Source organism: Equus caballus, chromosome 8 (genome assembly GCF_041296265.1).
Source record: "Equus caballus isolate H_3958 breed thoroughbred chromosome 8, TB-T2T, whole genome shotgun sequence".
Lineage (NCBI taxonomy): Eukaryota > Metazoa > Chordata > Mammalia > Perissodactyla > Equidae > Equus > Equus caballus.
This window is the reverse complement of record NC_091691.1, coordinates 21495200-21520835: the sequence shown is the minus strand read 5'-3', so window position 1 is coordinate 21520835 and position 25636 is coordinate 21495200. Positions and strand designations below refer to the sequence as shown.

The 25636-nt window shown below is 55.8% G+C and overlaps 1 protein-coding gene across 2 annotated transcripts; it reads left to right on the top strand.

Moving 5' to 3' along the window:
- Nucleotides 1-1422: 1422 nt before the first annotated feature.
- PLBD2 (phospholipase B domain containing 2) lies at nt 1423-24443 on the top strand. 2 transcript variants are annotated; one of them, XM_023647111.2, is made up of 12 exons: nt 1423-1839; nt 8971-9064; nt 12018-12176; nt 13510-13610; nt 13813-14027; nt 18402-18499; nt 20625-20785; nt 21399-21494; nt 21727-21798; nt 22459-22611; nt 23188-23350; nt 23526-24443. In XM_023647111.2, exons 1-12 carry the CDS (start codon nt 1550-1552, stop codon nt 23691-23693), a joined length of 1770 nt encoding a protein of 589 aa, XP_023502879.1. In that variant the 5' UTR covers nt 1423-1549; the 3' UTR covers nt 23694-24443. The 2 variants fall into 2 exon arrangements, with proteins under 2 accessions (XP_023502879.1, XP_023502880.1); XM_023647112.2 differs by lacking the exon at nt 22459-22611 and having other exon boundaries at nt 1442-1839.
- The last annotated feature ends 1193 nt before the right edge of the window (nt 24444-25636 follow it).

The following is a 25636-nucleotide window of genomic DNA, read 5'->3' as shown; positions in this document are numbered from 1 at the left end:
TCTTCAAGAGAGTATGTTGTCAAACTTCCAAATTTTTTCTTTTCTTTTAAGATTAGCCCTGAGCTAACATCTGCTGCCAATCCTCCTCTTTTTGCTGAGGAAGACTAGCCCCGAGCTAACATCCGTGCCCATCTTCCTCTACTTTATATGTGGGACGCCCACCACAGCATGGCTTGCCAAGCAGTGCCATGTCCACACCCGGGATCTGAACCGGCGAACCCCGGGCTGCCAAGAAGCGGAACGTGCGAACTTAACCGCTGCGCCACTGGGCCAGCCCCTCCAATTTTTTCTAACCTTATAGGTGAGAAGTATTTTTTTTTTTTAAAGTAGTAGGGTTTCTGTGCAGTCTCTACTCAGCTTCTCCCAAGGATAACACACTACATAACCAGAGGACAATGATTCAAATTGGGAAGTTGGCATTAGAACAATGCTTTTAACTAAATTTCAGACTTTATTCAGATCTCATCAGTTTTTACATGCACTTGTTTTCAGTGTATATTTCTGTGAAATTTTATCCTCAATGTAGCAATAATTTGCCTTTCTCTTATGGTGAATAAAGTGAGTATTTTCCATAAGTTTAAGGATCATTTTTTACATATTTTTTCGTAAACTGTCCACATTTTTTGCCCATTTTCTATCTGATTTTCACACTTTCCTCTCAAATTTAAAGTTATTCATATATTAGCGATATTAGCCCTTTAACTACAAAATATATTGTAAATATTGTCTCCCAGTTTGCCCAGCTGTCTTTTGACTTTGCTTACGGCATTTTCAACACACAAAAGTTAAAGAAAATTTTATGTCGTCGAATGTATTCATCTTTTCTTGCGCCTGGATTTTGAGGCACGGTTGGAAGGCCTTCTTTCCACCCAGCAGTTACAGAGGAATTCACCCGTACTTTCTTCTAACACTTGCAGTTTCATTTTTCACATTTAGATCCTCATCATTTAGGAGTTTATTCCTGTGTGTGGTGTGAGGAGTGGATCCTGGATCGAAAGAAAAGAAAAACAGAGGAGACATTTTTGGGAGATCAGGAGAAATTTGAATAAGGACCTCGTATTAGATAACAGTATTAAACAGACGGTAAATTTCCCGAGTGTTATAATGGTATTGTGGTTATGCAAGATAATGTCTTTTAAGATACATCTGCAGTATTCAGAGCTGACACGTCACGATGACTTCAATCAACTAAAACGGTTGAGCAAAATTTTTTATAGATAGAGAGATTAATTAAATATGACAAAATATTAGCAATTCACGGCAGGCATATGGGTATTTACTCTATTATTGTTGCAACTTTTCTCGAGTTTGGAAAACTTGAAAAACAAAAAGCTGAGAGTAGAGAGTATCTAGTCGGTTTTGCGTAGGCGGGCGGGGCGCCCGGGCCCTTTAAGGTGGACCCCGCCCCTGACCCGCGCCCGGCCCCGCCCACCCCGGAAGGGTTAAACTCAAGCCCCGCCCACGCACCCAGGCCCCGCCCCGGCCCCGGCCCCGCCCCGCGGCGGAGCGCGGTCACGTGAGCGGGCTGCGGCGCCAGCTCCGCGCCGTCATGGTGGCCCCGATGTACGGCTCCCCCGGCGGCCGCCTGGCCCGGGCGCTGACGCGGGCGCTGGCGCTGGCCCTGGTGCTGGCCCTGCTGGTCGGGCTGTTCCTGAGCGGCCTCACGGGCGCGCTCCCGGCCCCAGGGGGCCGCGGGGTCCACTACGAGCCCGTGCCGCCCGCCTCCCGCAGCCGCTCGGTGCTCCTGGACGCCAAGACGGGCCAGCTCCGCCTGGTGGAGGGCCGCCACCCCGACGCCGTGGCCTGGGCCAACCTCACCAACGCCATCCACGAGACCGGGTAAGGGTTGGCCCGACCCCGCGCGGGGCCAGCCGCGGGAGGGCTTGCGTGGGCCCGGGCCGCGTCTGCCCCTGGGACCACTCTCTTGCGGGTGACAGCACCGTGTTTCCCGGGGGGTCAGTTTCCCGCCTCTGAGGCTGCGGCACCACCGTCTGGACCAGGTGCCCCTTGGGTAGAGGCTAATGTAGCATCCCTCAGCAAATGGGGACAAGTCCCTTGCCTTCAGCGAGGGGTGACAGTACCTCTGTTCCCCTAGAGACCGCCACCCAGGGCACAGTGCCTCCATCTAGATCAGGTCCATGGCTGGTGGCTGGTACAGTAACTCCTATCCCCGCGGAGGCCAGTCCCGGCAGGGACCAGGGAGGTGCTGGTAGGTCTCCAGGAGACCAGTTCTCGTTTCCTTATTTGTAGCTCACCCCATGGGTGCCAGCCCCCTGCCTGTCTGTTCGAGAACCAGGGCGGCAGGACTGAGTCTGGATTCCTGGTCAGTCCGAAAACAGGGTCCCTGAATTCACGAAGATCCGGGTAGTATCCCTGGGCTCTGCTCCTGCCTGCTTCTCTCCTGGTCTAGGGTAACGTCGCTTGGCCACATGCTTAGTAAGGAGCCAAGCACTCCGTCCTTATTGCTGGGACCCAGACTGTCGCTCTGGTGTGTGACTCTCGTCTGACTCCGCTGCCATCTGGGCTCCCGCTTCCCTGTCTGTGACTCGGATCTTGAGGACGTGCTCTGGCTGGGAGGGTGGCTGGTGCCCCTCTCAGGCCTTGTAATGGGGCCTGTGCCCGTTCCTTCCTTCCTTCCTTCACTCACCGGGTGCACTTGACACTGGGACGCAGAGCTGAGCAAGGTCGGGGTCTGTGTTCAATGCCTGATGGGAAACATGCATGAGTGGGCGTGGGGACAGTCTGCTTCGAGCCTTGTCAGCAGGGCCCAGGCCCCGCATCCGGGCTGTGCGGGGATCTTAGGGGACCCCAAGTTTCCCCGTCCCACGTCCCATGCCGGGCTCATCCCAGGGCTTGGACTGTGCTGCCCCTCCAGCAGGTATGGTCTCCCACTGTTGCCCCCATCCAATTTCCTGGCATGCATTCGTTCTCGATGGTGTTGGGGAGACACAGGACACTGAGGACACCTCCATTCTGGTGCTTTGTGGCGCTTGGGAGGGTGTGAGAGGTGGGAGACTGTGGAGAGAGGATTTGCTGCAGACACAGGAGCTGGGAGGGGCTAATCTGGGACGGCTCCTGGGGAGAGGAGGCCACAAGGTGGCCTGGTGTCTATAGGGAACCAGAGCTCTGTGGCAACATGACTCTGAAATCTGGTAACCCATCCTCTGCTGACTCACATGATTTGGGCCCTGCTTATCGGAGCTAAGAGGCCATGGCAAATCCCTGCCTGGGTGCCAGCTAGGGGAGGAGGCACAGAGGGGAGGCCCAGCATGGGGGAGGGGCTTTGGCCCCAGGAGGCCTCCACTGGGCTTCATTGCTCTCAATTCCATTATGGAAAACAGAGAAGTGGAGAGAGGGCTTCCTTGATTGTGCCGGATGGAAAGTTCTTCCAGGTCCAGCTCCACTGCTGGGTGACATTGGGCAACTCGCTTCACCTCTCTGAGCCTGTTTTTCACCTGAAGGTGGGGCTCGAAGGGAAATTCAGTGGGATGGCAGAAAGCACCTGTCTCTGTTTATTTACTGAAGAAAGGAATGAGTGAGAGAAAGGAGCAGGTGTCCTCTGCCCCCATTTTACAGTTGGGGAAACTGAGGCCCGAGAAGTGAGTCCAGGTCCCCTCCACACTTCTCACTCTCACCTCATCCTCTGGCATCTGTTCTGTCCAGTCTCTCATTCCCCTTGTACTCACATGTGCCTTTCCCTCTGAGTTTGACAGCACTTGGGGCCAGGATGTAGGGGAACCAGTAAGATGAAAGAAAGACATCTGGGGTGTCCCGACCCCCGACCAGCAGAAGCTCTGAGCTCGGGGTGACTGTCTCCTTCATTGAAGGCCGGAGGTGGGGATGCGACTCTTCTGCTCACATAAACTTGGGATCTCTCCTCATTTCTGTCCCTCAGATTTCACCGCTGGGCATCCTGGGATTGTCAGGGTCAAGTCCACATCCCTTCCCCCATAATCCCTCCTCTTTCAGTTGTGCTGTGTCTGACTTTGCACCGACACTCCCCACGTTGCCTGAAACATTTAGGATTCGGCACTTGGGGATCAGAGATACTCTGAGGCCGCCGTGCCAGCCCCGGCTCTGGCCTTGGTCCTGAGGAAGCCCGGCCCTCCTGCCTTACCTTTTGCTCCTTGCCTGAGCTGATCCCCCGAGGCAGCTGTTTGCCCTACATCCCCCTGGAGTTGGGAGAGGAAGTGAATACCATTAAGAGGGAATTAACCTATGAGGAAGCCGGGAAACCACCCCAATCCACCAGCCCACAAGCAGAAACCCAGCCCAGTGAAACGGGTAAATATGACCCAGCTGTTTCTTTGAAAAGTCACAAAAGAGAAACATACACCTTCAAAAATGAGAAAGAGTGACAGCCACAGATAAGGTTGGGACATCCCTCACAGTGGAGGGCATCCAGGGCCCTCTGTGCACTGATGGGGGTGGGGGACGTGGGGTGGGGGTGTGTGTGTGACCCCTGCCCAGCTCATCAACGGTCTGGCTTTCCCCAAATGTGGCCTCTTCATAGACCCTGGAGGGGGCTGGATCAGGGGCATTAGCCGCCTGTGACATAAAATCACAGCGTGACCCATAGACTTTTCCAGAAAACAAACAACAAAAAAGATTGGGGAAACAGATCCAGTGCTGCCAACTTTTTATTTTTGTCTAGCAAGTGCATTAAAAACAAAGCAGAACAATATTTATTGACCTCTGTCCATTTTGTCTCAGAAAAGATCAGCTACCAGACAAGCTGAAAGGACATCTCTGAATACAGAGCAGACTCACGGCCACATGGCGCTTTAGAAATGCTCCCTCGTCAGCGGCCAGCGGCGTTCCTTTGGTTGGGGACTGGGGTAGAATTTCTCAAAGCTGTCAGGCAGCACAGTGGCCTGGGCTCCTAGGGGCCGGTTGCTGAGGTCGAAGCCTCCCCATTTTATAGGTGGGGAGGCCGAGGCTGGGAGGGCGAGGAAGGGAGGTAGGAAGCAGAGTTTCCGGTTTCCTCTCAGATCTCAGCTCAGACACTTATTACAGGTGGCCCTGGGCGGCTGCCTTATCTCCCTCTGAGGATGGTGACAACCTTGCAGGGTCATGGGAAATGTCATTGTCATTTGATTAGGGCTTCAGGCCTGAGGCAACACAGGGCTCAAACCTCCTGAGTGGGAATGTCCCCCACCCCAGGTGTTCTGGAAAGACAGGTGGACAGCACCTCTCTGGCTTTTCCAAGTCAAACCCATCCAAATGAGTTGGCCCGGTGCCCTTGGGACTCAGGAGGCACAGGAAGGATGCGGAGGCGTCCTTCTGAGCAAGGGCAGTGGCTAGCTCCATGTTTGTGGACTGCGGCCTGGCGGGGCTGGCGGTGGCACTGTCACCTTCCAGTCTTCTCCTTTCTGCCCAGCTTGAAAGAAGCCACACTGACTTCTCTTTGAAGTTTCTGTATTATAAAGGTAATTGACTTTTCATGGTAAAAATTCTGGCAGTTGACAAAGGTGAGATGGGATGTGGGAGGTAACCCCCCATTCTCTTTCCATATATGACCACCGGTAGCTCTTTCTTCCAGGATTTTCTATGCATACACAGTCCTAAACATACATACATACATACATACATACATATGTACGTGTATAGCTATGTGTGTGTGTGTAATTAATGCTTATCCATGCGGTTATTCTGTGTCTACCATTTGTCCTCCTCTAATCTTTTGCTTTTAAACCTTGTCCCTGACATCTTGCCAGCACGTGGCATCCGGCCGCGTGGTTCCAGAACCCACTGCGCAGGTGGCTAGACTGTGGTATCAGGCCACCGGTGGCGGACGGCTTAGGAGGTTCCAGTTTTCCTGGGCTCTGGTGGAAAATGCTGCTGTGCGCGAGGACCCTCATAGCCGTCTCTTGGGGCACAGGGAGCACCTGGTCGCAGGTTGAGCTCCGACCGCCGCCTGTCTCCAGGGCCTCAGCGCCGTGGCCTTGACCAAGCCCACTGCCTCCCGGAGGGGCAGCTTGGTACCAGGAGCCCCCTGCAGGAAGGCTGCTGGCCTCCGGTTGTAACCGGGCCTCATGTCTGAACAGCTTTTGTTGTTTTAGTTTGTGTACAGCCTGCCTCGAGCCCCTGCAGTCCTATCGTGAGGGGATCTGCATATTATCTGTATTCTAGGATACGTTATGTATGTGTTACAACAGGGGATCTGTTATAATCTTCCTCCCATCGCCAAACCCACTGGGTCTCCCCAAACTCCCCTCTCCGTTTGCAATGAGACAAATATTCAGTGAGTGTAAAACGTGTGTCACCTCCTGGCCCAACCCAGTGAAGTGGGAGTCCCTGTGCCCATTTTATAGATGAGGAAACTGAGGCCCAGAGAGGTGAAGCAGTTTGCCCAAAGGTACACAGCATGTAAGAGACCTGGGGATTCAAATGAAATCTGGGGGCCCCACAAGCCCAGACTCTCTTTGTCCTCCACTCTCCTTGAAATTTAAAATCTTCATTCCAATCTCTTGGGTTTTCTGTCCTTGTCTGTGATTATATGTGAGTCATTAGCCCAAAGCTCATGGCTCTCATCTTCCTTTGATAAGAACCCCTCTGCCACCAAAAAAGACCCTCCACAAAACCCAGTTAAGTTCAGAGCACATGCTCTGGAGTCTCGGTCTCAGCTCTGCCACTTACTTGCTCTGTGACCTTGGGCAAGTGGCTTCACCTCTCTGAGCCTGGGTTTCCACATCTGTAAAGTCAGGAGAATAAACCTCGTGTCTTAGGGTCTTTGAGAGAATTTAGAGAGAGAGGTAGACATGTGATATGTTTCACACAGTGCCTGGGGGCTGTTGTTATCTGCTGTGGCAGGCCTCAATACCAGTCCCCGCGCTCTTGTCGGTTCAGCCTTCTTTGCTTTGGAATGTTCAGAGCTCAGGCTTTCTTCTTTGACTTCTTCTCTCTCCCAGATAAGCTCCTACTTAAACTTCAAAACCCTAAGCTGCTGCACCTCTTCTGTGAAGCCTTCCTAGGTTTTACTCCGTAGCAGCATGAGCATTCCTCCTCTGGCACCCTCTTGGCACTTCATTCCTTTCTCATCACAGCAGCTGCCCTGTTACTCATTATCTGTTACATGTCAGCCCCCGTCCGCCATTAGCTTTCCGAAGGCCAGGACTGGATGTCCTTCATCCTTGCACACCTTCAGTGGCTGGCCAGTCGGCGCGCAAGGAGCCTTGCTCACCGAGAGTGTCGGGTGTGGGTGTTCTGGCAGTCGTCCCCTCCAGAGCCTTCTCTAGGGCAGAGCTATTGCTGTTCTCAAGTTCTTCCGTGGCTTTTTAGCCAACTTCCCACGAGACAGTCCTGGCTGAGCCGCCCCCCTCGTCTGTAGCCTCCTCAAGGTCTCTTTAATGTTTCCCTGTTGCCCTTATTTTCTTAATAGAAATTGCCGTAACAAATGTTTTCCTCCTCGTTCTGGAAGTCACCAGGGTAGATATCTTTGTGTCCTTGGAGCAAGGATGAAATCCAGAACCATAAAGCAAAAGATGGATAGATTTGGCTGCACGGAAATGAAAACCTCAGTTTGACAAAAACAAAAGCAAAAATCAATTAAAGTACAAACATATTTTCAATATTAGTGACAAGCCAAGGGCTAATGTGTGTATAGAGAATTTCACCAATCAATAAGGAAAGATGAACAGAAACACAATACAGAAAAAAGGGTAAAGGCTATGAGCCAAGGAACTATAAACAAGCAAAAAAAGTAAGAAAATATATGTAACTTAACGAATTAAAGGATTCTGATTCAAACCATGTGATGGAATTCCTCAAGTGTCACCTGCGCAAAGATGTGAGTGGTTGAAGGGAATCATTTGAAGAAGGGAGTGGGCAGGGAGGAGTCTGTGCGTTGGAGAAAGGCAGTGTATACCTAGCGTGGTTCCGGGACTGGCAGCGTGGACGTCACCCGGGGCTGGTTAGAGACACAGGGTCTTGGGCCAACCCCAGACCCCCTGATGGGAATCTGGGTCCCCACAGGGCCTGTGGCCTGGATGCACATCAGAGTTTGAGAAGAGCTGATTGACAGGCGGGGTGGGAGCTGGCCCATCTGGAATGGAATCCTGGCTCTGCCCTTTGCCGGCTCTGTGACCTTTGGCAAGTGCATCAGCTAGTGTCAGGCACCAGTGCTGTGTGACAAACTGCCCCCAGGCCCATGGCTTAAAGCAACAACCCTTGTCCTCAGATCCGTGGGCAGCCAGGGCAGCTCTACTCCATGCTGTGGGTCTGCAGACCTGGTCTGCTCTGTGTCTCTTGTCCTCCTGGCCCTGGCTGGCTGGGGCGTGTTCTCTCAGGTGATGGCAGAGGCGCGAGTGGGCGAGGGCCAGCATGGGAGGCCTCTGGAGGCTGATCTTATAACCGCCCACAGCTACCCACGGCCCATTGGCCAGAGCAAGTCACGTGGTATGTCCGAGCCCAAACCAAGGGGTGGGGAAGCACACTTGGCCAGTGGTGGAAGGGACTGCAGAGACACGCACAACACAGGACGCAGATGTGGAGGAGGGGCCGCACCCATTGGCCACAGCAGTTACGTCACTCTGTGCTTTCATTTCCTCCTCTTCTGGACGGTGGAGACCATCACGGTGCCTCTCAGTAGGACCATGGGCTCATCACGAGGACTAAGTGAGCTCATAGCGATGGAAGTGACCAGAACAGTGCCTGGCCCAGAGGAACCGTTCAGTAGATGTGGTATTATTGTGGGAGGTGGGAATGAAGGTTACTGCAACTTTCTGGGGAGGCCGTTTGTCTATATCTATTCAAATTAAAAATACACGTGCCCTCTGTCCCAGCCGGTCCTCTTTTGGGGATTTATTCTGACAAGTGCGCGCAGGCAGACAGACAGGCAGACGTTTGCGTGAATGGCAATTCATCTCTGTGTCGTTTTTTATGATTTAACACGGGAGCCCGCTGTGTGCGAGCTGAGGCCAGCTCTGCCCCCGCCCTGTGCTGACCCTGGGTACCCTGTCCCCAATCCAGGTGGGCCTTCCTGGAGCTGCGCACCTCCGGCAACTACAATGACAGCCTGCAGGCCTACGCGGCGGGCGTGGTGGAGGCCGCCGTGTCCGAGCAGGTAAGGGCCCGATGGGGGACCTGGGCTCCCACCTCCCCCACCCCCGGAATGTGTTCCCCAGGGAGCTGGAGGGTTCGGAGGTAGGTGCACAGTGGGTGCCCCCGGCCCCTGGCCCCCCATCTAGTTTGGGAGAAAAGGCTCACATGCATTCCTTAGAAGTTTACTTCTAACCACTGGGTACCACTGGGAACCGCTTGATGCATAGAAAAGGTACGTGACATGTTCCATGTTCCGAAGCTTCATGCTAAAATGAATGCCTGCACTAAAACTAGAATCCTACTGATAACACTGAAGCCCCCTGCCTCCCCGACCCCCGGAGGCACCCACCACCCTGAATGTGGTGGCTATCATTCCCTTACTTTCATTCATTCCTTCCTTCCTTTATATTGAGATGTAATTCACATGCCATGAAATTCTCCATTTTAAAATGTACAATTCAGTGATTTTTGTCATATATTCATAAGGTTGTGCAACCATCACCACTATCCAATTCCAGAACATTCTCACTACGTCAGAAAGAAGACCCCTGCCTGTTAGCAGCCCCGTCTCTTTCTGCGCCTCCCCTCAGCCCCGGGAACCATTCATGTCCTTCCTGTCTCTGTGGATTTGCTTATTCTGGACGTTTTGTGTATGTGGAATCGCACACTCTGGCCTTTAGGGACTGGCTTCCTTTGCTTAGCGTCATGTTTTCAGGATTCATCCATGTGCTGATGGGGTCAGGGCCACGTTCCTGTTTATGGCTGGATGATGTTGCTTTGGACGGACGGGCCGTTTTATTTATCCATCGTCCATGGGTGGACCTGGAGTTGTCTCCACCCTCTCACTTTTGTTAAACTAGCTTTACCACACGTGATGCATCTTTAAACAACACACTATGTGTTGTTTTGCTTTACGTGATTTGGGCTTCATAACAGGCACCATCCTAACTCTCAGAAGTCAGACAGTGTCAGAAGTGGGTGCGGCCGCGCTGTGACGGCCGCTCTCTCAGCCGTGGGTGGAGACATGACGCCCGCTTTGAACAGTAGTTTGTAGAGTTGACCACATCCAAGCCCTGGGACCCAGCGGCCCGCTCCCTAGGCGTGCACCTGGAGGTGACCCAGGGACAGGCATTAGGTGACCCCGACAGCCCAAAGGCGGGAGCCCCGAGCTGCCCCCAGTGGTGCAGGGTGACCCCATCGGGTACCATCACACGATGCCATCAGACAGAGTGTGGGGAGGGATGAGCTGCATGGATGAGTCTGAGATGCCTGACGCTGGGGGGGAGAGAGCACGTGACAGACGACAGCACACAGCGTGGCAGCTTTGATGAAAGTCACACTCCTTGTTCGGACACCCAGTTGCAATTTTGGATGCCCTCCTGGGACCTGGACGACGGGGGAGGTGGTCGGACGCTGGTCCGGGCCACTACTGTTTTGGATGCTTGTTGGTGAGTGAGACGTGATTCACTCCAGGGACACATAGCCTGCCAGGGACACTGAGGCAAGGCCAGAAGTGGCTCTCATGTGAGGAATCCCCCACACACATACCCGGCGCCTTGCCCACGTTGTCTCATAAGCCACACACCAGCCCTTTGAGGGACGCATGACCACCCCCCACTGAACGCATGATGCTAAAGCTCAGAGAGGTGAAGTTACTTACCCAAGGTCACACAGCCAATTGGCATTCAAACTCAGCTCTGTCTGACCAGAGTCTCTGCTTCTAACCAGTGTGCCTTGCAGCCTCCCGCACTGGCCCTGGGGCTTCTTGTGGACAGTAACTGAGTTCTGTCCCAGCTGTGTCCCCTGTACCTGGCCCAGCGCCTGGAGTAGGACAGGCACATGGGAAATGCTTCTGGGGGGAGAGGAAGGCTGCATGGAGGAGGTGGCGTCTTACTGGGGTCTCGAGCGACGAGTGGAATTTGGATGTGCTTCAGGGAGATGGCGATGGAGCGGGGGTCCCTAAGCCGTCAATCTCGGGGCACTGGGTGCTGCTAGGAATATGTCCAGTGTGGCGGGGATGGCCGCACGTTTCCCCTGAGCCCCTGCCCAGTGAGGTCTGTGCTTTGGGAAATTACAAGTCCCCATCTTTCCATGGGTTCAAATCTTGGCTCTTTGGCTCACTACCTGGGCGACCTTGGGTGAGTTACTCACCTGCCTGTGCCTCAGTTTCCTCTGCTGTGAAGTGGGGATAATGGCAGTTCCCCGACAGGGTTGTCCTGGGGTTTCATGTGGAGTGACCTTAGCGTTAGCCGTGGGCATCCGACCCTTCTCTGGGGCGCGCCGGGGTCGGCAGGCGTTCCTCCTCCGCCGGGACGCCGGCTGGCGGGTTGTGCTCCTGGCCAGGCCTGGCTCATCTTGGCTGGGCTCTCGGTGCTTCTGCCGTGAGCTGCCAGGTCTGCTGGGTGGGCCGCTGGCCCAGGATGGCCTCAGTCCCGTGTCTGGGGTCGGCTTTCCGTCAGCTGGGGTGACAGAGACTGATGGGGACGAGTGGGCTCCCGTGCTCTTTCACCCTAAGCGGGCTCGCCCAGGCTGGCTCACGTGACATGGGGTGGGGCGGCGCGGAAGTCCTCCTGAGCCTGGCTGAAACCGGCACAGCCTCCTCTTGACCAATTGAGTCGGCAGTGCCTTCCCTGCGTGTCCTCACTGCCTGCGGCAGGACATAGTAGATGCTCAGAAAAATGGTAGTTGACTGACTGACTGGATGCGTGTACTGATCAGGGCCCCCAGTAATAGAGGAGGTGTAATCTGGGACAGACTGAATGCTAAAGGCTTTCAGAGGGACATGTCCAGAGGCGTTGGGCCCTGACGGCGGTACGAGCTGGGTCGGCAAGGAGGGCCTTTGGCGACAGGAGCCAGCGCGAGCAGAGGTGGCCTCCCCAGGGAGCCTGGCTCTTCAGAGACCTGGTGGGGGTGAGGACTCTGAGCCCGGGGGTCCGCAGGGAAGACAGCAGCCCGGCTGCCCCCTGCTCCCGCAGCTCATCTACATGCACTGGATGAACACGGTGGTGAACTACTGCGGCCCCTTCGAGTATGAAGTCGGCTACTGCGAGAGGCTCAAGAGCTTCCTGGACACCAACCTGGAGTGGATGCAGGAGGAGATGGAGTCCAACAAGGACTCTGCCTACTGGCACCAGGTGGGCGCGGCCGCCACACGCAGTGGGATGGGGCGGCTTTGGGGACCTGCCACTGTGGCGGCTGCTGCCCTTCCAGATGGCCGACCCGCCTGTCTCCTGCCCCTCTCGGCCAGCCTTTTGGTGTGTCCAGCTGCCCAGCCACCCTTATGCCCGTCATCATCTCCATCCCTCCCGGCCGACCTGCCGTTCCTCCATCTGTCTGGTCCCCAGCTGTCCGTCCTTCCATCCTTCCCCTTGGTGGAACCCCAGCCATCCGCCCCAGCCTGTCTATCACGCAGCCCATTCCGCCCCCCTAGTGTCGAAGGGTGGCTGGAGACGTGCAGCTGACTGTCTGCATGCCGTCTCGTTGGTACGGGGAGGGGCTGGTTGGGTGGTTCATCAGGTGCAGGTGCAAAATGTTTACAGAAGAGAAAGAGGGCCCGAGGAGAGCGAAAAAGCCCGGCGAGTCTGGGCACAGTGAGTTTGCTTTCCTTTCCTGGGGGAGCTGCTGACCCGCCGGCAGCTGACAGAGACGGGCAGGTGTCCTTCCGCTGCACCGCTGCCAGGGCTCCAGGGCAGCTGCCTGTTTGTGGATCCCGAGTCACCTCGGGAGGCTCACTGTGAGCATGCGCCACGGGCAGTCTCTGGGAGACGGCGGTCAGCGTCTCAGCACCTCCAGCCTGGGCCACGTCTGCACCCTGTGCCTCAGTAGAATTGCTCACTACCCTCCCCCTCCTACTCACGCCCTTACGAGAAAAGCCTTTCCTGCCTCCCGTTCATTCACCACCCCCCCACCCCCCCCCCCCCACACACATCCATTTCTCAGTCCTGCCTGTCTGTGCCTCCATCTTGCAGACGCTTACTGAGTCCTGGTGTGTGCCTAGCACTGGCCAGGGCCCTGTGGGCTGCATTCCATGGTGATGAGACTCCATGGTTGCAGAACAATGGCAATGACAACGGGGAGAAGTCAGCCTCCTGAGACTGGTGCCTGAGGCAGCAGCTCAGCTAAACTGTAGCTAAACTCACAACAGGGAGCTGTGGACAGTGGACCAGGGCAGGCTGGGAGGCTTCCTGGAGGCGGTGGCGTTGAGCTGGGCTCTTGAGTGGGGTGATTTGGGGTTGGCACAGAGCGGGGACGTACAGTTAATTAATTGAAGGCAGGAGGGTGCTTGGCATGGAGGGGTGGGTGGTGGTTAAGGGGGCGTCAGGGCTGGTTGGAGCCTGGAGGGTGCACCTGGGCCTCTCCTGATCTGTGTGGGTCCCCAGGCCGCAGCACTTCCCCCTACAGAAGGAGATGTGAGCCTGGGGGAGAGGCCTCACCTCTCCCTGCCCCTTGCCCCCCCGCCCCCACCAGGTGCGGCTGACCCTCCTGCAGCTGAAAGGCCTAGAGGACAGCTATGAAGGCAGTGTGGCCTTTCCCACTGGGAGGTTCACCATCAAACCCTTGGGGTTCCTGTAAGTGCCGCCCCCAGAGTGGGCAGGGCGGGGGGAAGGGCCAGTCGGACCTGGCTTCCAACGCCGCCTCTGCCACATCTTGCCTCTGGGGTCTCAGACCCGTCGCCTGACCCCCTAGAGCCTCGGCTTCCTCCCCTGTGGACTGGGCACGTGCTGGCAGCCGCGGCCGGCCCGGTGACCCCTGGCCCCCGGCTCCGCTCAGCCTGCTGCAGATCTCCGGGGACCTGGGAGACTTGGAGCCGGCCCTGAACAAGACCGAGGCCAGGCGCACTCTGGGCGCGGGCGCCTGCTCCGCCCTCGTCAAGCTGCTGCCCGGCCACAGGGACCTCCTTGTTGCCCACAACACCTGGAACTCCTACCAGAGCATGCTGCGCATCATCAAGAAGTACTGGTTCCAGTTCCACGAAGGCCCCCAAGGTGGGTAGATGAGGGTGTGAGCACGTCTGTGGGTGCACGGGGCGGGGTGGTCCTGGGAGCTGGGGGCCTTGGCCCCGTACACACGGGGGGCGCTGTTGGGCCATTCTAAGAGCTCATCTTATTTTTATCATGTTTATTTCCTTTTAGTGTTTACTTCATAAGGTATATCAGTTAGCTATTGCTGCATAACAAATCACCCCCAAATTTAAAACAACAAAAGCTTAGAACACAACAGTTTATTTCTGCTCACATGTCTGTGCGTCAGCTGGTTGTTTTGGGAGCCCAGACCAGGTCTGGCTGATGTTGGCTGGGCTCACGGGTGCTCCTGCCGTCAGCTGAGGCCACCTGGCTGACCCAGAGTGGCCTCATTCATGTGTCTGGGGGTGGCTGCCTGCTGGGTGATAGGGCAGCTGGTCTGTCATCCTCCCACAGCCTGGCTCAGGCTTGTTCATGGGATGCCTGGACAGGGAGCGTGGGAGCCTCTTGAGAGCTGGTTGGGACGGGCACAGCATTCTGTTGCTCCGAGCAAGTCAGGTGACCAGCTCAGATTTGAGAGGTGGGGAGCAGGCCCCACCTTTTGATGGAAGGAACACCAGGGTCACGTCACAGATGGCGTAGCTGCTTGGGAAGAATTGCAGCCATCTTTGCAAATGATCAGCTACGCGAGGAATGCATGAACACCTTCTTCCTGTCGAATGTGGAAACTGCAGCTCAGGCCCCGCTACCCCAAGGGCCCCCTCCCCCCAAGCCCTGGCCCCAGTGTCCACCCCAGAGGTGGCCGCTGCCCAGTGTTTGAGTGCCTCCTTCTTACCAAACTTAAAAACTTAGCGTTGCTAGGAGGTGGCAGGAGCCTGGGGGCTGCGTACCTCCCGTCCGCTGAGGAGAGTGGGGGTTGGCTCGGCCACTTGGAAGAGGCGCCCAGCCGGCGGCTAATAAATTTCCAAATCTGTCACTCCCGCCGTCCTGCCGTTCTCGGCTCAGATCTGGCCCTAGGGGAACATTCCACTTCCGCCTGGAGCCGGAGTGCGAGGATGTCACTTGCGGTCACAGTTTGGAGACAACCAAACGCCCGTTCATTTAAACTTAAGTAAACTTCGAAGTTGACCTTTTTACAGAAAAGCGTGTACATCGTAAGTGTAAGTGTAAGCTGGAACTTTTGCACACTGACACACCTGTGTGTAGCGCCCGGCTCGAGAAACAGAATCTTCCCAGCCCCCAGAAGCTTCTCTCCTGCCCCTGTCCAGGCCCTCTCCTTCTTGATGCACTCCCCGCAAACTCCAGACCCCTCCCAAGAGGAAACCGCTGTTGCCATTTTGATTTGCATGCATTTGTATGTGTTTATATGGACCTTTATTTTACCTAATAGACTTTATTTTTAGAGAAGTTTTAGGTTTACAGGTAAATTGGGTCGATAGTATAGCATCCCCACTTGCCCCCAGTAGTAACGTGTTGCATTAGTATTGTACCTCTGTTCCAGCCGATGAGCCAACACTGATCCCTTATTATCAGCTGCAGTCCCTCGTTTCCATGCGAGGTCACTCTGAGTCTAGGCTGGTTTTATGGGTTTTGACAGATGCACAACGACACGAATCCACCATGACAGCATGATGCAGAATGGTTTCACTGCCCTAGAAAGTTTGCTTTCTGTTCTTTTAAACATGAATGAGCCCATAGCCTACGGATCATGGGCAGCTTGCTCCTTTTGTTCGACAGCCAGCCTTGGAGAATTTTCGATATTGCCATGATCGGGCCACCTTTTAACAGCTGGCTGTTAAACCTTCAGTAGTCCCCAGCTGAGGATTTGGGCCATTTCCAGCTCTGTGCCGTGTTGGACAGTGCTGTGGCAAGTAAATGGGAACCCCAGAGGTGTTTCCTAGTGGAAACGCTAGGTCGAAAGAGGGGCGTGATTAAAATGTCAGTCTCTACATGGATACAGCCAAGTGGGCTCCAGAAATGGTTGGGCCAGTTTACACTTCCACCAGCAGTATGGGCCCATTGACTTTCCCCTCAACTTTGCCAGCACTGAGTATTATGGTTCATTTCAATTTTTGCCATTCTGATGGGTGATAAATGACCTCCCAGACGAAGTTTGGGGCTTTTTGGGGTATTAACTTTGTTGATGGGTAGCTTAATTACATAGCGTGTATAATTTGATGGGTTTGGAGAAACATATGCAGTCATGTAACTGCCATTCAATGATGACAGAGAACATTTCAATCACCCCAGCAAGCCCCCTGCGCCCACCCCCTCCCCAGGCAGCCACCCTTCTGATGTCTTTCCCATTGGATTAGTTTTGCCTGTTCTAGAACTTCATAAAAACCTGCACTAATTTTTTAAAATTTTCTGGTTGTAGTTTTATTTATTTTATTGAGGTGAAATTCACGTGACATAAAACTAACCATTTTAAAGTGGACAGTTCAGTGGCCTTTACTGCATTCGCAGTGTTGTGTATTTACCGCTTCTGTCTAGTTCCAAAACATTTTCATCACCCCGAGAGGAACCTGTAACTGTAAAGTAACCCTTCTCCGTCCCACGCCCTCCAGCCCTGGGCCCCAGCAGTCTGCTGTCTGTCTCTGCACATTTGCCTGTTCTGGGCACTTCACATAAATGGAATCGTACAGTCCTGGTTTTCTGTGACTGCCTTCTTTCCCTGAGCATCAGGCTTTCAAGGCTCACCCGTGTTGTAGCAGGTGTCAGGATTTCCTTCCTTTTTATGGCTGAATAATATTCCGTGGGATGGCTAGGCTCCAATTCCTGTCTCCACTCATCTATTGGTGGATGTTTGGGCTGTTTCCACCTTTTGACTCCCACACTAATTTTTACTAGTTAAGACAAATTCCTTAAGTAATATATGTCCACTGTGGGAATATTGAAGAGCACAAAGAAGGAATAAAAGTCACCTGTAAGCCCCCTGCCCCGTCCCCGGGGAGCACCGATAATGTTGGTGGTTTTCCCTTGCAGTTTTAGCTGTTTGCTCATGACTTCGCCCTTTTTATTTTTATTTATACGTGAGTTATACAGAAACGGCTCCTTCGGTCCATCCCCGCAGGGGCCCTGGCTGCTACCCCAGAACGCCCTGTACCTGAAGCCCGTCTGGACAAGGCTGGTCTGTTAGGTGGTGCTAACCCTTGAGCACCCACTCTTGTGCTAGGAGCTCTTCACCACTGTGACCCTGTAAACCAAATCCTTACCCCTGCCCTGTGTAGGGGAGGGATGGTTAGTCCCACTTGGCAGATAAGGAAACTGAGGCTCAGAAAGACGAAGTGGCTTCCATAGACCAAACAGTTCCTAGGGGCTGAGCTGGGCTTCTCCCCAGGTGTCCTCCCTCCAGAGTCGGTGCTCGCATCTCCAGCAATGCCACTTCCAGGTATTTGTCCAAAGGAGGTGAAAACAGGATTTCAGAGAGGTGTCTGCATGCTCACGTTCATTGCAGCATCATTCACGATAGCCAGGTACAGAAGCAACCCGAGTGTCCATCGACGGACGAAGGGATGAAGAAAGTGGGACACGTGTACAGTGGAATATTATTCAGCTTTAAAAAGGAAGGAAATCTTGCCATTTTCGACAACATGGACGAACCCAGAGGGTGTTATACTAAGTGAGATAAGCCAGACAGAGAAAGAGAAATACTGCACGGTCCCTTCTCAGGTGTGGGATCTGAGAGAGTCGAACTCATGGAAGCAGAGAGTAGAACGGTGCTTACGGGGCCGCAGGGAGGGGCCACGGGGGGACGTGGCCAAAGGGCACGGAGTTTCCCTTATAAGATGAGTAAGTTCTGGGGATCTGATGCACGGCGTCCCAGTTAATAACAGTGTCTTGTATACTTGAAATTTGCTAGGAGAATGGATCTTAAGTGTTGTCACCACACACAAAAATGGTACCGTGTGAGGTGATGGATGAGTTAATTAGCTTGATTGTGGTCATTTCACAATGTGTGTGTATATCAAATCACATGTACACCTTAAATACAGACCATTTTTATTTGTCAGTTATACCTCAATAAAGCTGGAAAAAAAAAACCCCAAAACAAAACCTGTCTTTTTTACAATGTCTTTGCAATTAAAACAAAAAAAGAAAGCCAAAAAAGGTACTAGTAAACTAAATATATATAAATATATAAAAACATGTATATACATTTTTTTATTTTAATTTTTTTGCTCCTAGCTTTCCTTCTTACACACACACGCATGTGCGCACACACACTCATATATGTCAAATGCCTGGTTTGCTGAATCTCAGAAAGGATGGAGTCGGGGTGAGTGGGGGCTTCCTCTGAGGCCTGCCTCCCCCCCGGACACTCCCACGCCCCATTGGGAGTGCGGGGTCCCCGCGTGGCCTGTCTGACCAGCACTCCGCCTCGCTCTCCCCGCACAGAGGACGCCCCGCCGGCTCCTGGCAACAGGCTGGTCTTCTCGTCCTACCCGGGCACCATCTTCTCCTGTGACGACTTCTACATCCTCGCCAGCGGGCTGGTGAGTGTCGCTCTCCTGCCCCTCTCTCCCCGGGCTGCTTCTCCCCTGCAGCCCTGGACCAGCAGGATGCATCTGGTCGGCCGGCGGGGACTGGGTGTTCTGGTGACCATAGGAGCCGGGGCACAGTGACAATGAGGTGGACGCAGCCCCCACCCCACCCAGGGCTCAGGCTGTTCTCCTGTCGTGGTACTTGGACCACTGGGGGCTTGTTAAACGTGGATTCCCAGGCCCCGCCAGGGCCTCCCAAACCTGCAGCCGGCCTGGGACTCTGCATTGTAACCCAGCTCCTCAGAAATCGCTGGTTTGGGCCTTTTGAAACATCCCTGACCTCAGTGGCCTCGTTTTGTCTTTATGTATTTAGGCTAAGCCGTTCCTCTCCCCGCACGACCTTGCTCTTTCTCACACTGCCTTCCCTCTCGTTGTCCACGACCCCCTCTAACCTGGCCCGGTTTTCTGAATAAAGGTTGTTCACAATGCGTTGTTTTGATCGGCTCTCCTGGCTGGGGTCCAGACCCGTTTAGAAGTCTGTTCCTGGCGCCCAGGCCGAGGCGGCGGGCCCCGCGGTCGCTGGGGCAACGCTGCAGAGGAGCCGAGCCCTGGCTTCACCAAAGGCCTGGACGCGGGGGCCGCCCATCCCCGGGGCCGGTGGGGGCACTCCTTTTCTGTTGGTTTTTGAGAGCAGTGTGGGATTTAGTGCCCCCCCATGTGGAAAGAGGCCTGAGAGGGCCAGGCCGTGGGTGGGGGACCCCTTGCTGCAGCCTGGGGTCGGGAGAGTGAAGCCAGGCAGGGACGATTGAGATGGCTTTAATACAGGTGCCTGGAAAGTGACAGGGCGGGAAATTTTCCTTCCATCTGCGTCCTTAACTGTCTTTGTGCCACGACCCCTTTGGCAGTCTGGGGAGCTGTGGAGCCCTTCCCAGAATAATGTTTGCAGATGCATAAACCAAAATATATGGGCTCATAAAGGAAACCAATTATACTGAAATGCGCTTATCGAAATATTATATAGGTAAACTTTAAATATAATATACGTCGTGCTTTATTAGCACGTTAAATAAGATTTGGTAGTGGGTGTGCCACCTGCCATAATTCAGAAGTAACGAGGAGCATAAGTGATATTTTGAGATATGTGCAACCCTGTCACATGGTGGGAAAACATCTGTGGTTTCTGTTGGTGGCAGTCTCGGGTACCACCGATACCACTGTGCTGTGTCACCTGTTAGCAGTGGAAGGAGATGCTGAATTTCAGTTTGTCGTCAGGAAAATGAAGATGCTGTGCTTCCCCTCTGAGTCTGCAGACTCCCTGAGTGCCGGCCCAGAGAGAGAGGAAGCTGCCCTCCAGGGCTTTGAGGCCTCTCGCCTGAGTCCTGGCGCTGTTGATGCTAAGAGCCACTGGCGGAGGGACAAGGAGGGAACAGAGCGGAGGGAGTGTAGGACGCCGTCTCTACCTGGGCGTTGCCAGTGAGGGACTCGCTTTGTGGAGTCCTCTTTTAAACATCACATTTATGACTACTGCCGTCTTTGAGCTGTTTTCCAGTTTTGTAGAAAAAAGGCAGAAGCACACTCACATCCTGCCATAGGGGAACGAGCACTGGTTTAAGAGTTGCAAGTTTGGGGATCAAATCCTGGCCCGTCCACTTGCCAGCCGTGCCCTTTGGCAAGCGTCTCCAGGCCTCAGTTTACCTTCAGTAAGAAGGGGTGTTAATAGCTGGGCTGCGTTTTCCCAGGGTGGCTGTGAGTTCATTGAGAGTGTGGTAGTCTGCTGGGCTGATGGCCTCCAGCCGCCCACCTTCCCCTGTGAACCTGCAGGAAAGAGGAAGAAATGGGATGCTGTTTCTCAGGGAAAGAGCTGGCCCGCTAGGTAGGGGGACTGGGTCCATAGGAGCAGCACTGGGGGCTCTCAGGGCTGCTCCCCGGGGCAAAGCTGGATGCATGATCATGAATCCCCCTCAGTGCTCATCTAAGGAAGCAGTGAGGAACAGTGAAACCAGGACCTGATGTTTTAAGCGACTGTAAGTCAGTCAACATGAACCCTGACTGATGCAGCACTGCCACTTGGTGGCAGCGTGCCCTGGTTGTAAGGCAGGTGGCCCTTCAGTGCACTGCCTCTGCGGCTCTCCCACAGGTGACCCTGGAGACCACCATCGGCAACAGGAACCCGGCCCTGTGGAAGTACGTGCAGCCCAAGCACTGCGTGCTGGAGTGGGTGCGCAATATTGTGGCCAACCGCCTGGCTGTGGATGGGGATTCCTGGGCAGATACCTTCAAGAGGTTCAACAGTGGCACGTGAGTGGGCTCCTCACACTGTGGCCTCCCCATCCAAGAGGTGGGCCAGTCTCCCCACTAATACTGAGACCCCAGGGGACCTGACATGGCGCCAGGGCCCCACGCCCCACCTCTCTGCAGAGCCCTCTCACAGATTCTCATTGGAGCTGGAAGAATCCTAGAGTCCCTCCCTTGTCTATACATGGGGAAACTGAGGCTCAGGGAAGCAAAGGACTTGCCTCTGTCCTGCAGGCTCCTCCACCCAGGAAAGGTCTCCAGAGGGACAGGAAGAGACCTTGGAAGCTGAGAGCCCTGGGGACGGTGGGGAGGGCTTCTGGTAAGGTGGGACATGGGTGAATGGGGCCATGAACCAGAGACCCTGGAACTGGCTAGTGCGGGTCTTGGAACGTCAGGCAGAGTTGGTTCCAGTAAGCGCCAGGGAGCCAGAGACGACTCTGGAGCGGGGTTCGAGGACACCTGGTCAAGCCACAGTATCAGAATGACAGTGGGGTGTCTGGTCGCCCCCAGGCCACCCCTGCCCCATGATCCCTGGCTGTTGCGGGGCCCTGGGGGCAAGGGGAGGCTCTGGCAGTGGCCCCAGGGTGTGTTCAGTCCTCTGTCCTTGGCCCGGCAGCTACAACAACCAGTGGATGATCGTGGACTACAAGGCGTTCGTCCCCGGCGGGCCCAGCCCTGGGAGCAGGGTGCTCACCATCCTGGAGCAGCTCCCGTGAGTGCCCTGGGGAGGAGGACGGGCGCCACGGCCGGCCGGGGGGCTGCCTCAGCAAGCGGTCGGAGGCCTGCTGAACGAGGGCGGGTGGGAAGGCAGCACCAACTTGGGCTAAAGATTCAGGACGTGATCCACCCCCAGGTGGTGGGGACTTCGGGGTCCTTGAGCAGGGCGGTGCCCACGGGAGTCCCTTTTCTCCCCACTCCTGCCCCGTCTCTCTTCTCCATCCCAGGGGTATGGTGGTGGTGGCCGACAAGACCTCGGAACTCTACCAGAAGACCTACTGGGCCAGCTACAACATACCGTACGTCCCCCGTCTCTGCCCTGGCCCTCGCTCAGCTCTCCTTCCTGGCGGGGGTCCTTCCCCAGGCGACTCTTGACACCCATGGAGCAAAGAAACCCACCCACTCCCTTCCTCGCCAGGAGAGCCCTGGCCATTTGGGGGTGCAGTTGTGGGCTGAGGTCAGCATCCGTGTGGCCTCCTGGTCTGCACCCACAGCGGGGCACAGGGTGGCCAGGCTCAGGAGCCGACTTGGCCATGGCTCCCCAGCTGGATCTGCCTTAAGGGGGCCGCATAGCCGTCACCTCTCGCCGCTCCCTGTGCTTTTCCTGGGTTCTCACTCGATCCTTACAATCATGGTGGGTGGTGGTGGCGGCTCTGTTCCCACTCCACAGATGAGGAAACTGAGGCTCCGAGAGAGTAGAATACCTGACCTTCTCGAGGTCCCACAGCTGGTCACTGGTGAAGTCAGGATCTGAAGCCACTTCTCTTGGACCCCAAAGCCCAAGCGTGGTCACCCTACCAAGCCACCCCCCGCCCAAACAAAAGACACCGCTGTTGCTGTCCCGATGGTCGTGGTTGTTAGTGATCGTGTTCTGGCATGGCAGCCCCTCCACCTCCCTGGCACGGCCGTGGCCAGCTGAGGTCACTGGGGGTTGTGAGTGGCCATCCTTGTCCCCGCAGGTCCTTTGAGACTGTGTTCAACACCAGCGGGCTGCAGGCCCTGGTGGCCCAGTATGGGGACTGGTTCTCCTATGACGGGAGCCCCCGGGCCCAGATATTCCGGCGGAACCAGTCGCTGGTGCGTGACCTGGACTCCATGATCCAGCTTATGAGGTGCGGGGAGCTCTCTGTGCTTGTGGCGCTCACGTAAACCTCCCAGAAGCTGGGGCTCGGCCGGGGTGACGTGTCCACAGCACCCGGTGCTGCAGGGCCCACCGCGGGGCACTCGGCACGTGTCCTGTTGCCATCCTCACGTGACGGGGAGGATGCCCAGCCACTGTTGAATGACCACCCTTCACTGGGCAGGGTGCTTGGGCCAGAGCAACAGGCACCGAGCACGTGCCCGCTGTCCTCAGGGAGCACCCTGCCTCGGGCGAGATCAGAGATCCATCAGGGGCTCACGCTGATGTGCACGTGTAACGAGGACTGTCTGAGTCCCAAGAGATGCTATAAACGGACGACACGGGGTCTCTAGGTGGGCTTGGGATGGGAGCCCAGAGGGTTCCCACAGGCAGGGCTGCCTGAGTGGGATCTGAGGGTGTGTGGAGTGAGCAGGTGAAGGGGGTGGAGGCAGCGGGCGCCTTGAGAGCCGGGGCTGTGTTGGCCGCGGCCGTGGGCAGTGTGGCTCCTTCCTTGGCCTCCCCTTCCCAGCACAGCTGACCTTCCTTCCCTTCCCCCTTTCCCCATCAGGTACAATGACTTCCTGCACGACCCCCTGTCCCTGTGCAAAGAGTGCAGCCCCCAGCCCAACGGAGAGAATGCCATCTCAGCCCGCTCCGACCTCAACCCGGCCAACGGCTCCTACCCCTTCCCGGCCCTGCGCCAGCGCTCCCACGGGGGCATCGATGTGAAGGTGCTGACCCGCCCAGGCGAGGGGGCTGGGGCGTGAAGGCTGGGGTCAAAGCAGAGGGCGGGGCAGCAGTCAGGGTCACAGTTGGGCTGTGGTTGGGCCAGGGGCCCCTGGGTTGGGGCAGGTCGGAGCCCAGCCCAGGCTGGTGCTCAGCAGCCTGCTCTGTCCCTGCCCCCAGGTGACCAGCATGGCGCTGGCCAAGGCCTTCCGCTTTCTGGCGGCCAGTGGCCCCACGTGGGACCAGGTGCCCCCATTCCAGTGGAGCGCCTCGCCCTTCAGTGGACTGCTGCACATGGGCCAGCCCGACCTCTGGAAGTTCTTGCCCATTGAGGTCTGGTGGGACTGAGGCTGCGTCTGCTCTGCTGCCCCTGCCGACCCCGCAGGGCCGCCCGCACCGGCCGCGCCCTGACCTCCTCCCGCCCCTCCGTGGGCTCCGCCCCGCTGTGCCCAGATCTGGGACCTGGGCCTGCCAGGTTCGCTGTCTCTGGGCCATCTCCTGGGGGGCGTGGATCCCGGTGGCCCGGGACTGACTCTCTCGCCCGCTACGTGGGTGAGCGCCACCCCTCGCCTCCCTCTGCCTCTCTTTCTCTGTGTTTCTGTCTCTTCTACCCTGGGGCCCCTTCTTCATGCGGCCCCCCTCCTGAGGGCTTGGGAGGGGTCCTGGATCAGGTTCTGGGACCCCCAGTAGGGCAGGAGGGGCCTGTTCTGGTCCCTACTTCCAGCGTCATTCCTGCCTATCACTCTGGAGCGTGTGGGGTCTTTGCCCCCGAGATTTGGGCATTGCCAGCAGTTGGCGTCGCTCCTCCCAGCCCCAGCCCCACTGCTCCCTCGGAAAACAGCCCCCTTGTTTCTCCTGGGCAGCTTCCTTGGGACAGAAACTTGAAAACAAACAAAAACCAAAGTTTCTGGTGACTTGTGGCTAGAGGGGCCTGAGTGTCCTCTCTCCCAGGGTGGGCAGGGGTGACAGCCGCCGTGCTGCAGCCTTGTGCCCCTGCCCCTACCCAGGGCCTGCCCCTGGCCTCAGGCAGGGTCCCCAGCTTCCCTGATGTAGGAACCAGATTGCAGGCTGTGCCACCATTAAACAAGAGAGCCTGTGGCCCCTGTGTGTGGTTCTTGGGGCAGTGGGAGGGCTGGAGCGGCGCCTTTCCCCTCTCAGGTGTGGGTTCTGCGCCATCTATCCCTGCATCCTCCTGTCTGTCCATCTATCCATTCATTCATCTGGCAGCCTATCCCCACATTGTCCATCTGCACAGTCACCCATGCATCCACCCACATCATCCATCCACCCACACATCACCCATCCACCCACACATCACCCATCCACCCACACATCACCCATGCATCCACCCACACATCACCCATCCACCTACACATCACCCATGCATCCACCCATATCACCCGTGCATCCACCCACACATCACCCGTCCACCCACACATCACCCATGCATCCACCCATACATCACCCATCCACCCACCCACATCACCCATCCACCCACACATCACCCATGCATCCACTTACACATCACCCATCTACCCAACCACATCACCCATCCACCTACACATCACCCATGCATCCACCCACACGTCACCCACGCATCCACCCACACATCACCTATCCATCCACCCACACATCGCCCACCCATCTTCCCATCCATCCATTTTACACCCATCTGTCTATTCATCTCTCATCCATTTGTCCATATCCGTCCGTCCATCCATCCATGTGTTTATAGGTCCTGTTCTAGGGCCCTGTTAACCACCAGGACCTTCCCAGGTCCTACTGTAGGGTACAGATCAATGCAAAACAGCGTCCCTCTGCATCCGATGTTCCCCAGAGCCGCCACAGGAGACAAGACTTGCCCAGTGCTGTGTGCCTGGGGAGAGGAAAGCACACAGCCCTGCAGTCAGAGACCTGGGCTCGAATCCTGCCTCCACCCGAGCTGTGGGACTTGCCCTCTCTGACGCTCTGTTGCCTCTTCTGTAAAATGGGGCGGCGCTGTGAGCAGCACCTCCCTGGCGGGTGGCAAGGGCTTGCTGTGATGGCGGCTGTGACGCACGCAGCCCCGCGGGGCGGCACTCAGCATTCGTTCCTTAGCAAGTATTTGTGGACCGTGTCCTGCACGCCGGGCACTGTTGTCAGGTCGTGGAGACACCTTGTGACAAAAGGAACAAAAGGCCCTGCTCTGGAGACAGTTAACAAGGTGAAGGAACCTAGAGTGTGTAAGGTGCCCGTGGACGCTCTGGAGAAAGTGCACAGCGGCGTCCCCACGGCTGGCGTGGCTCTCAGAC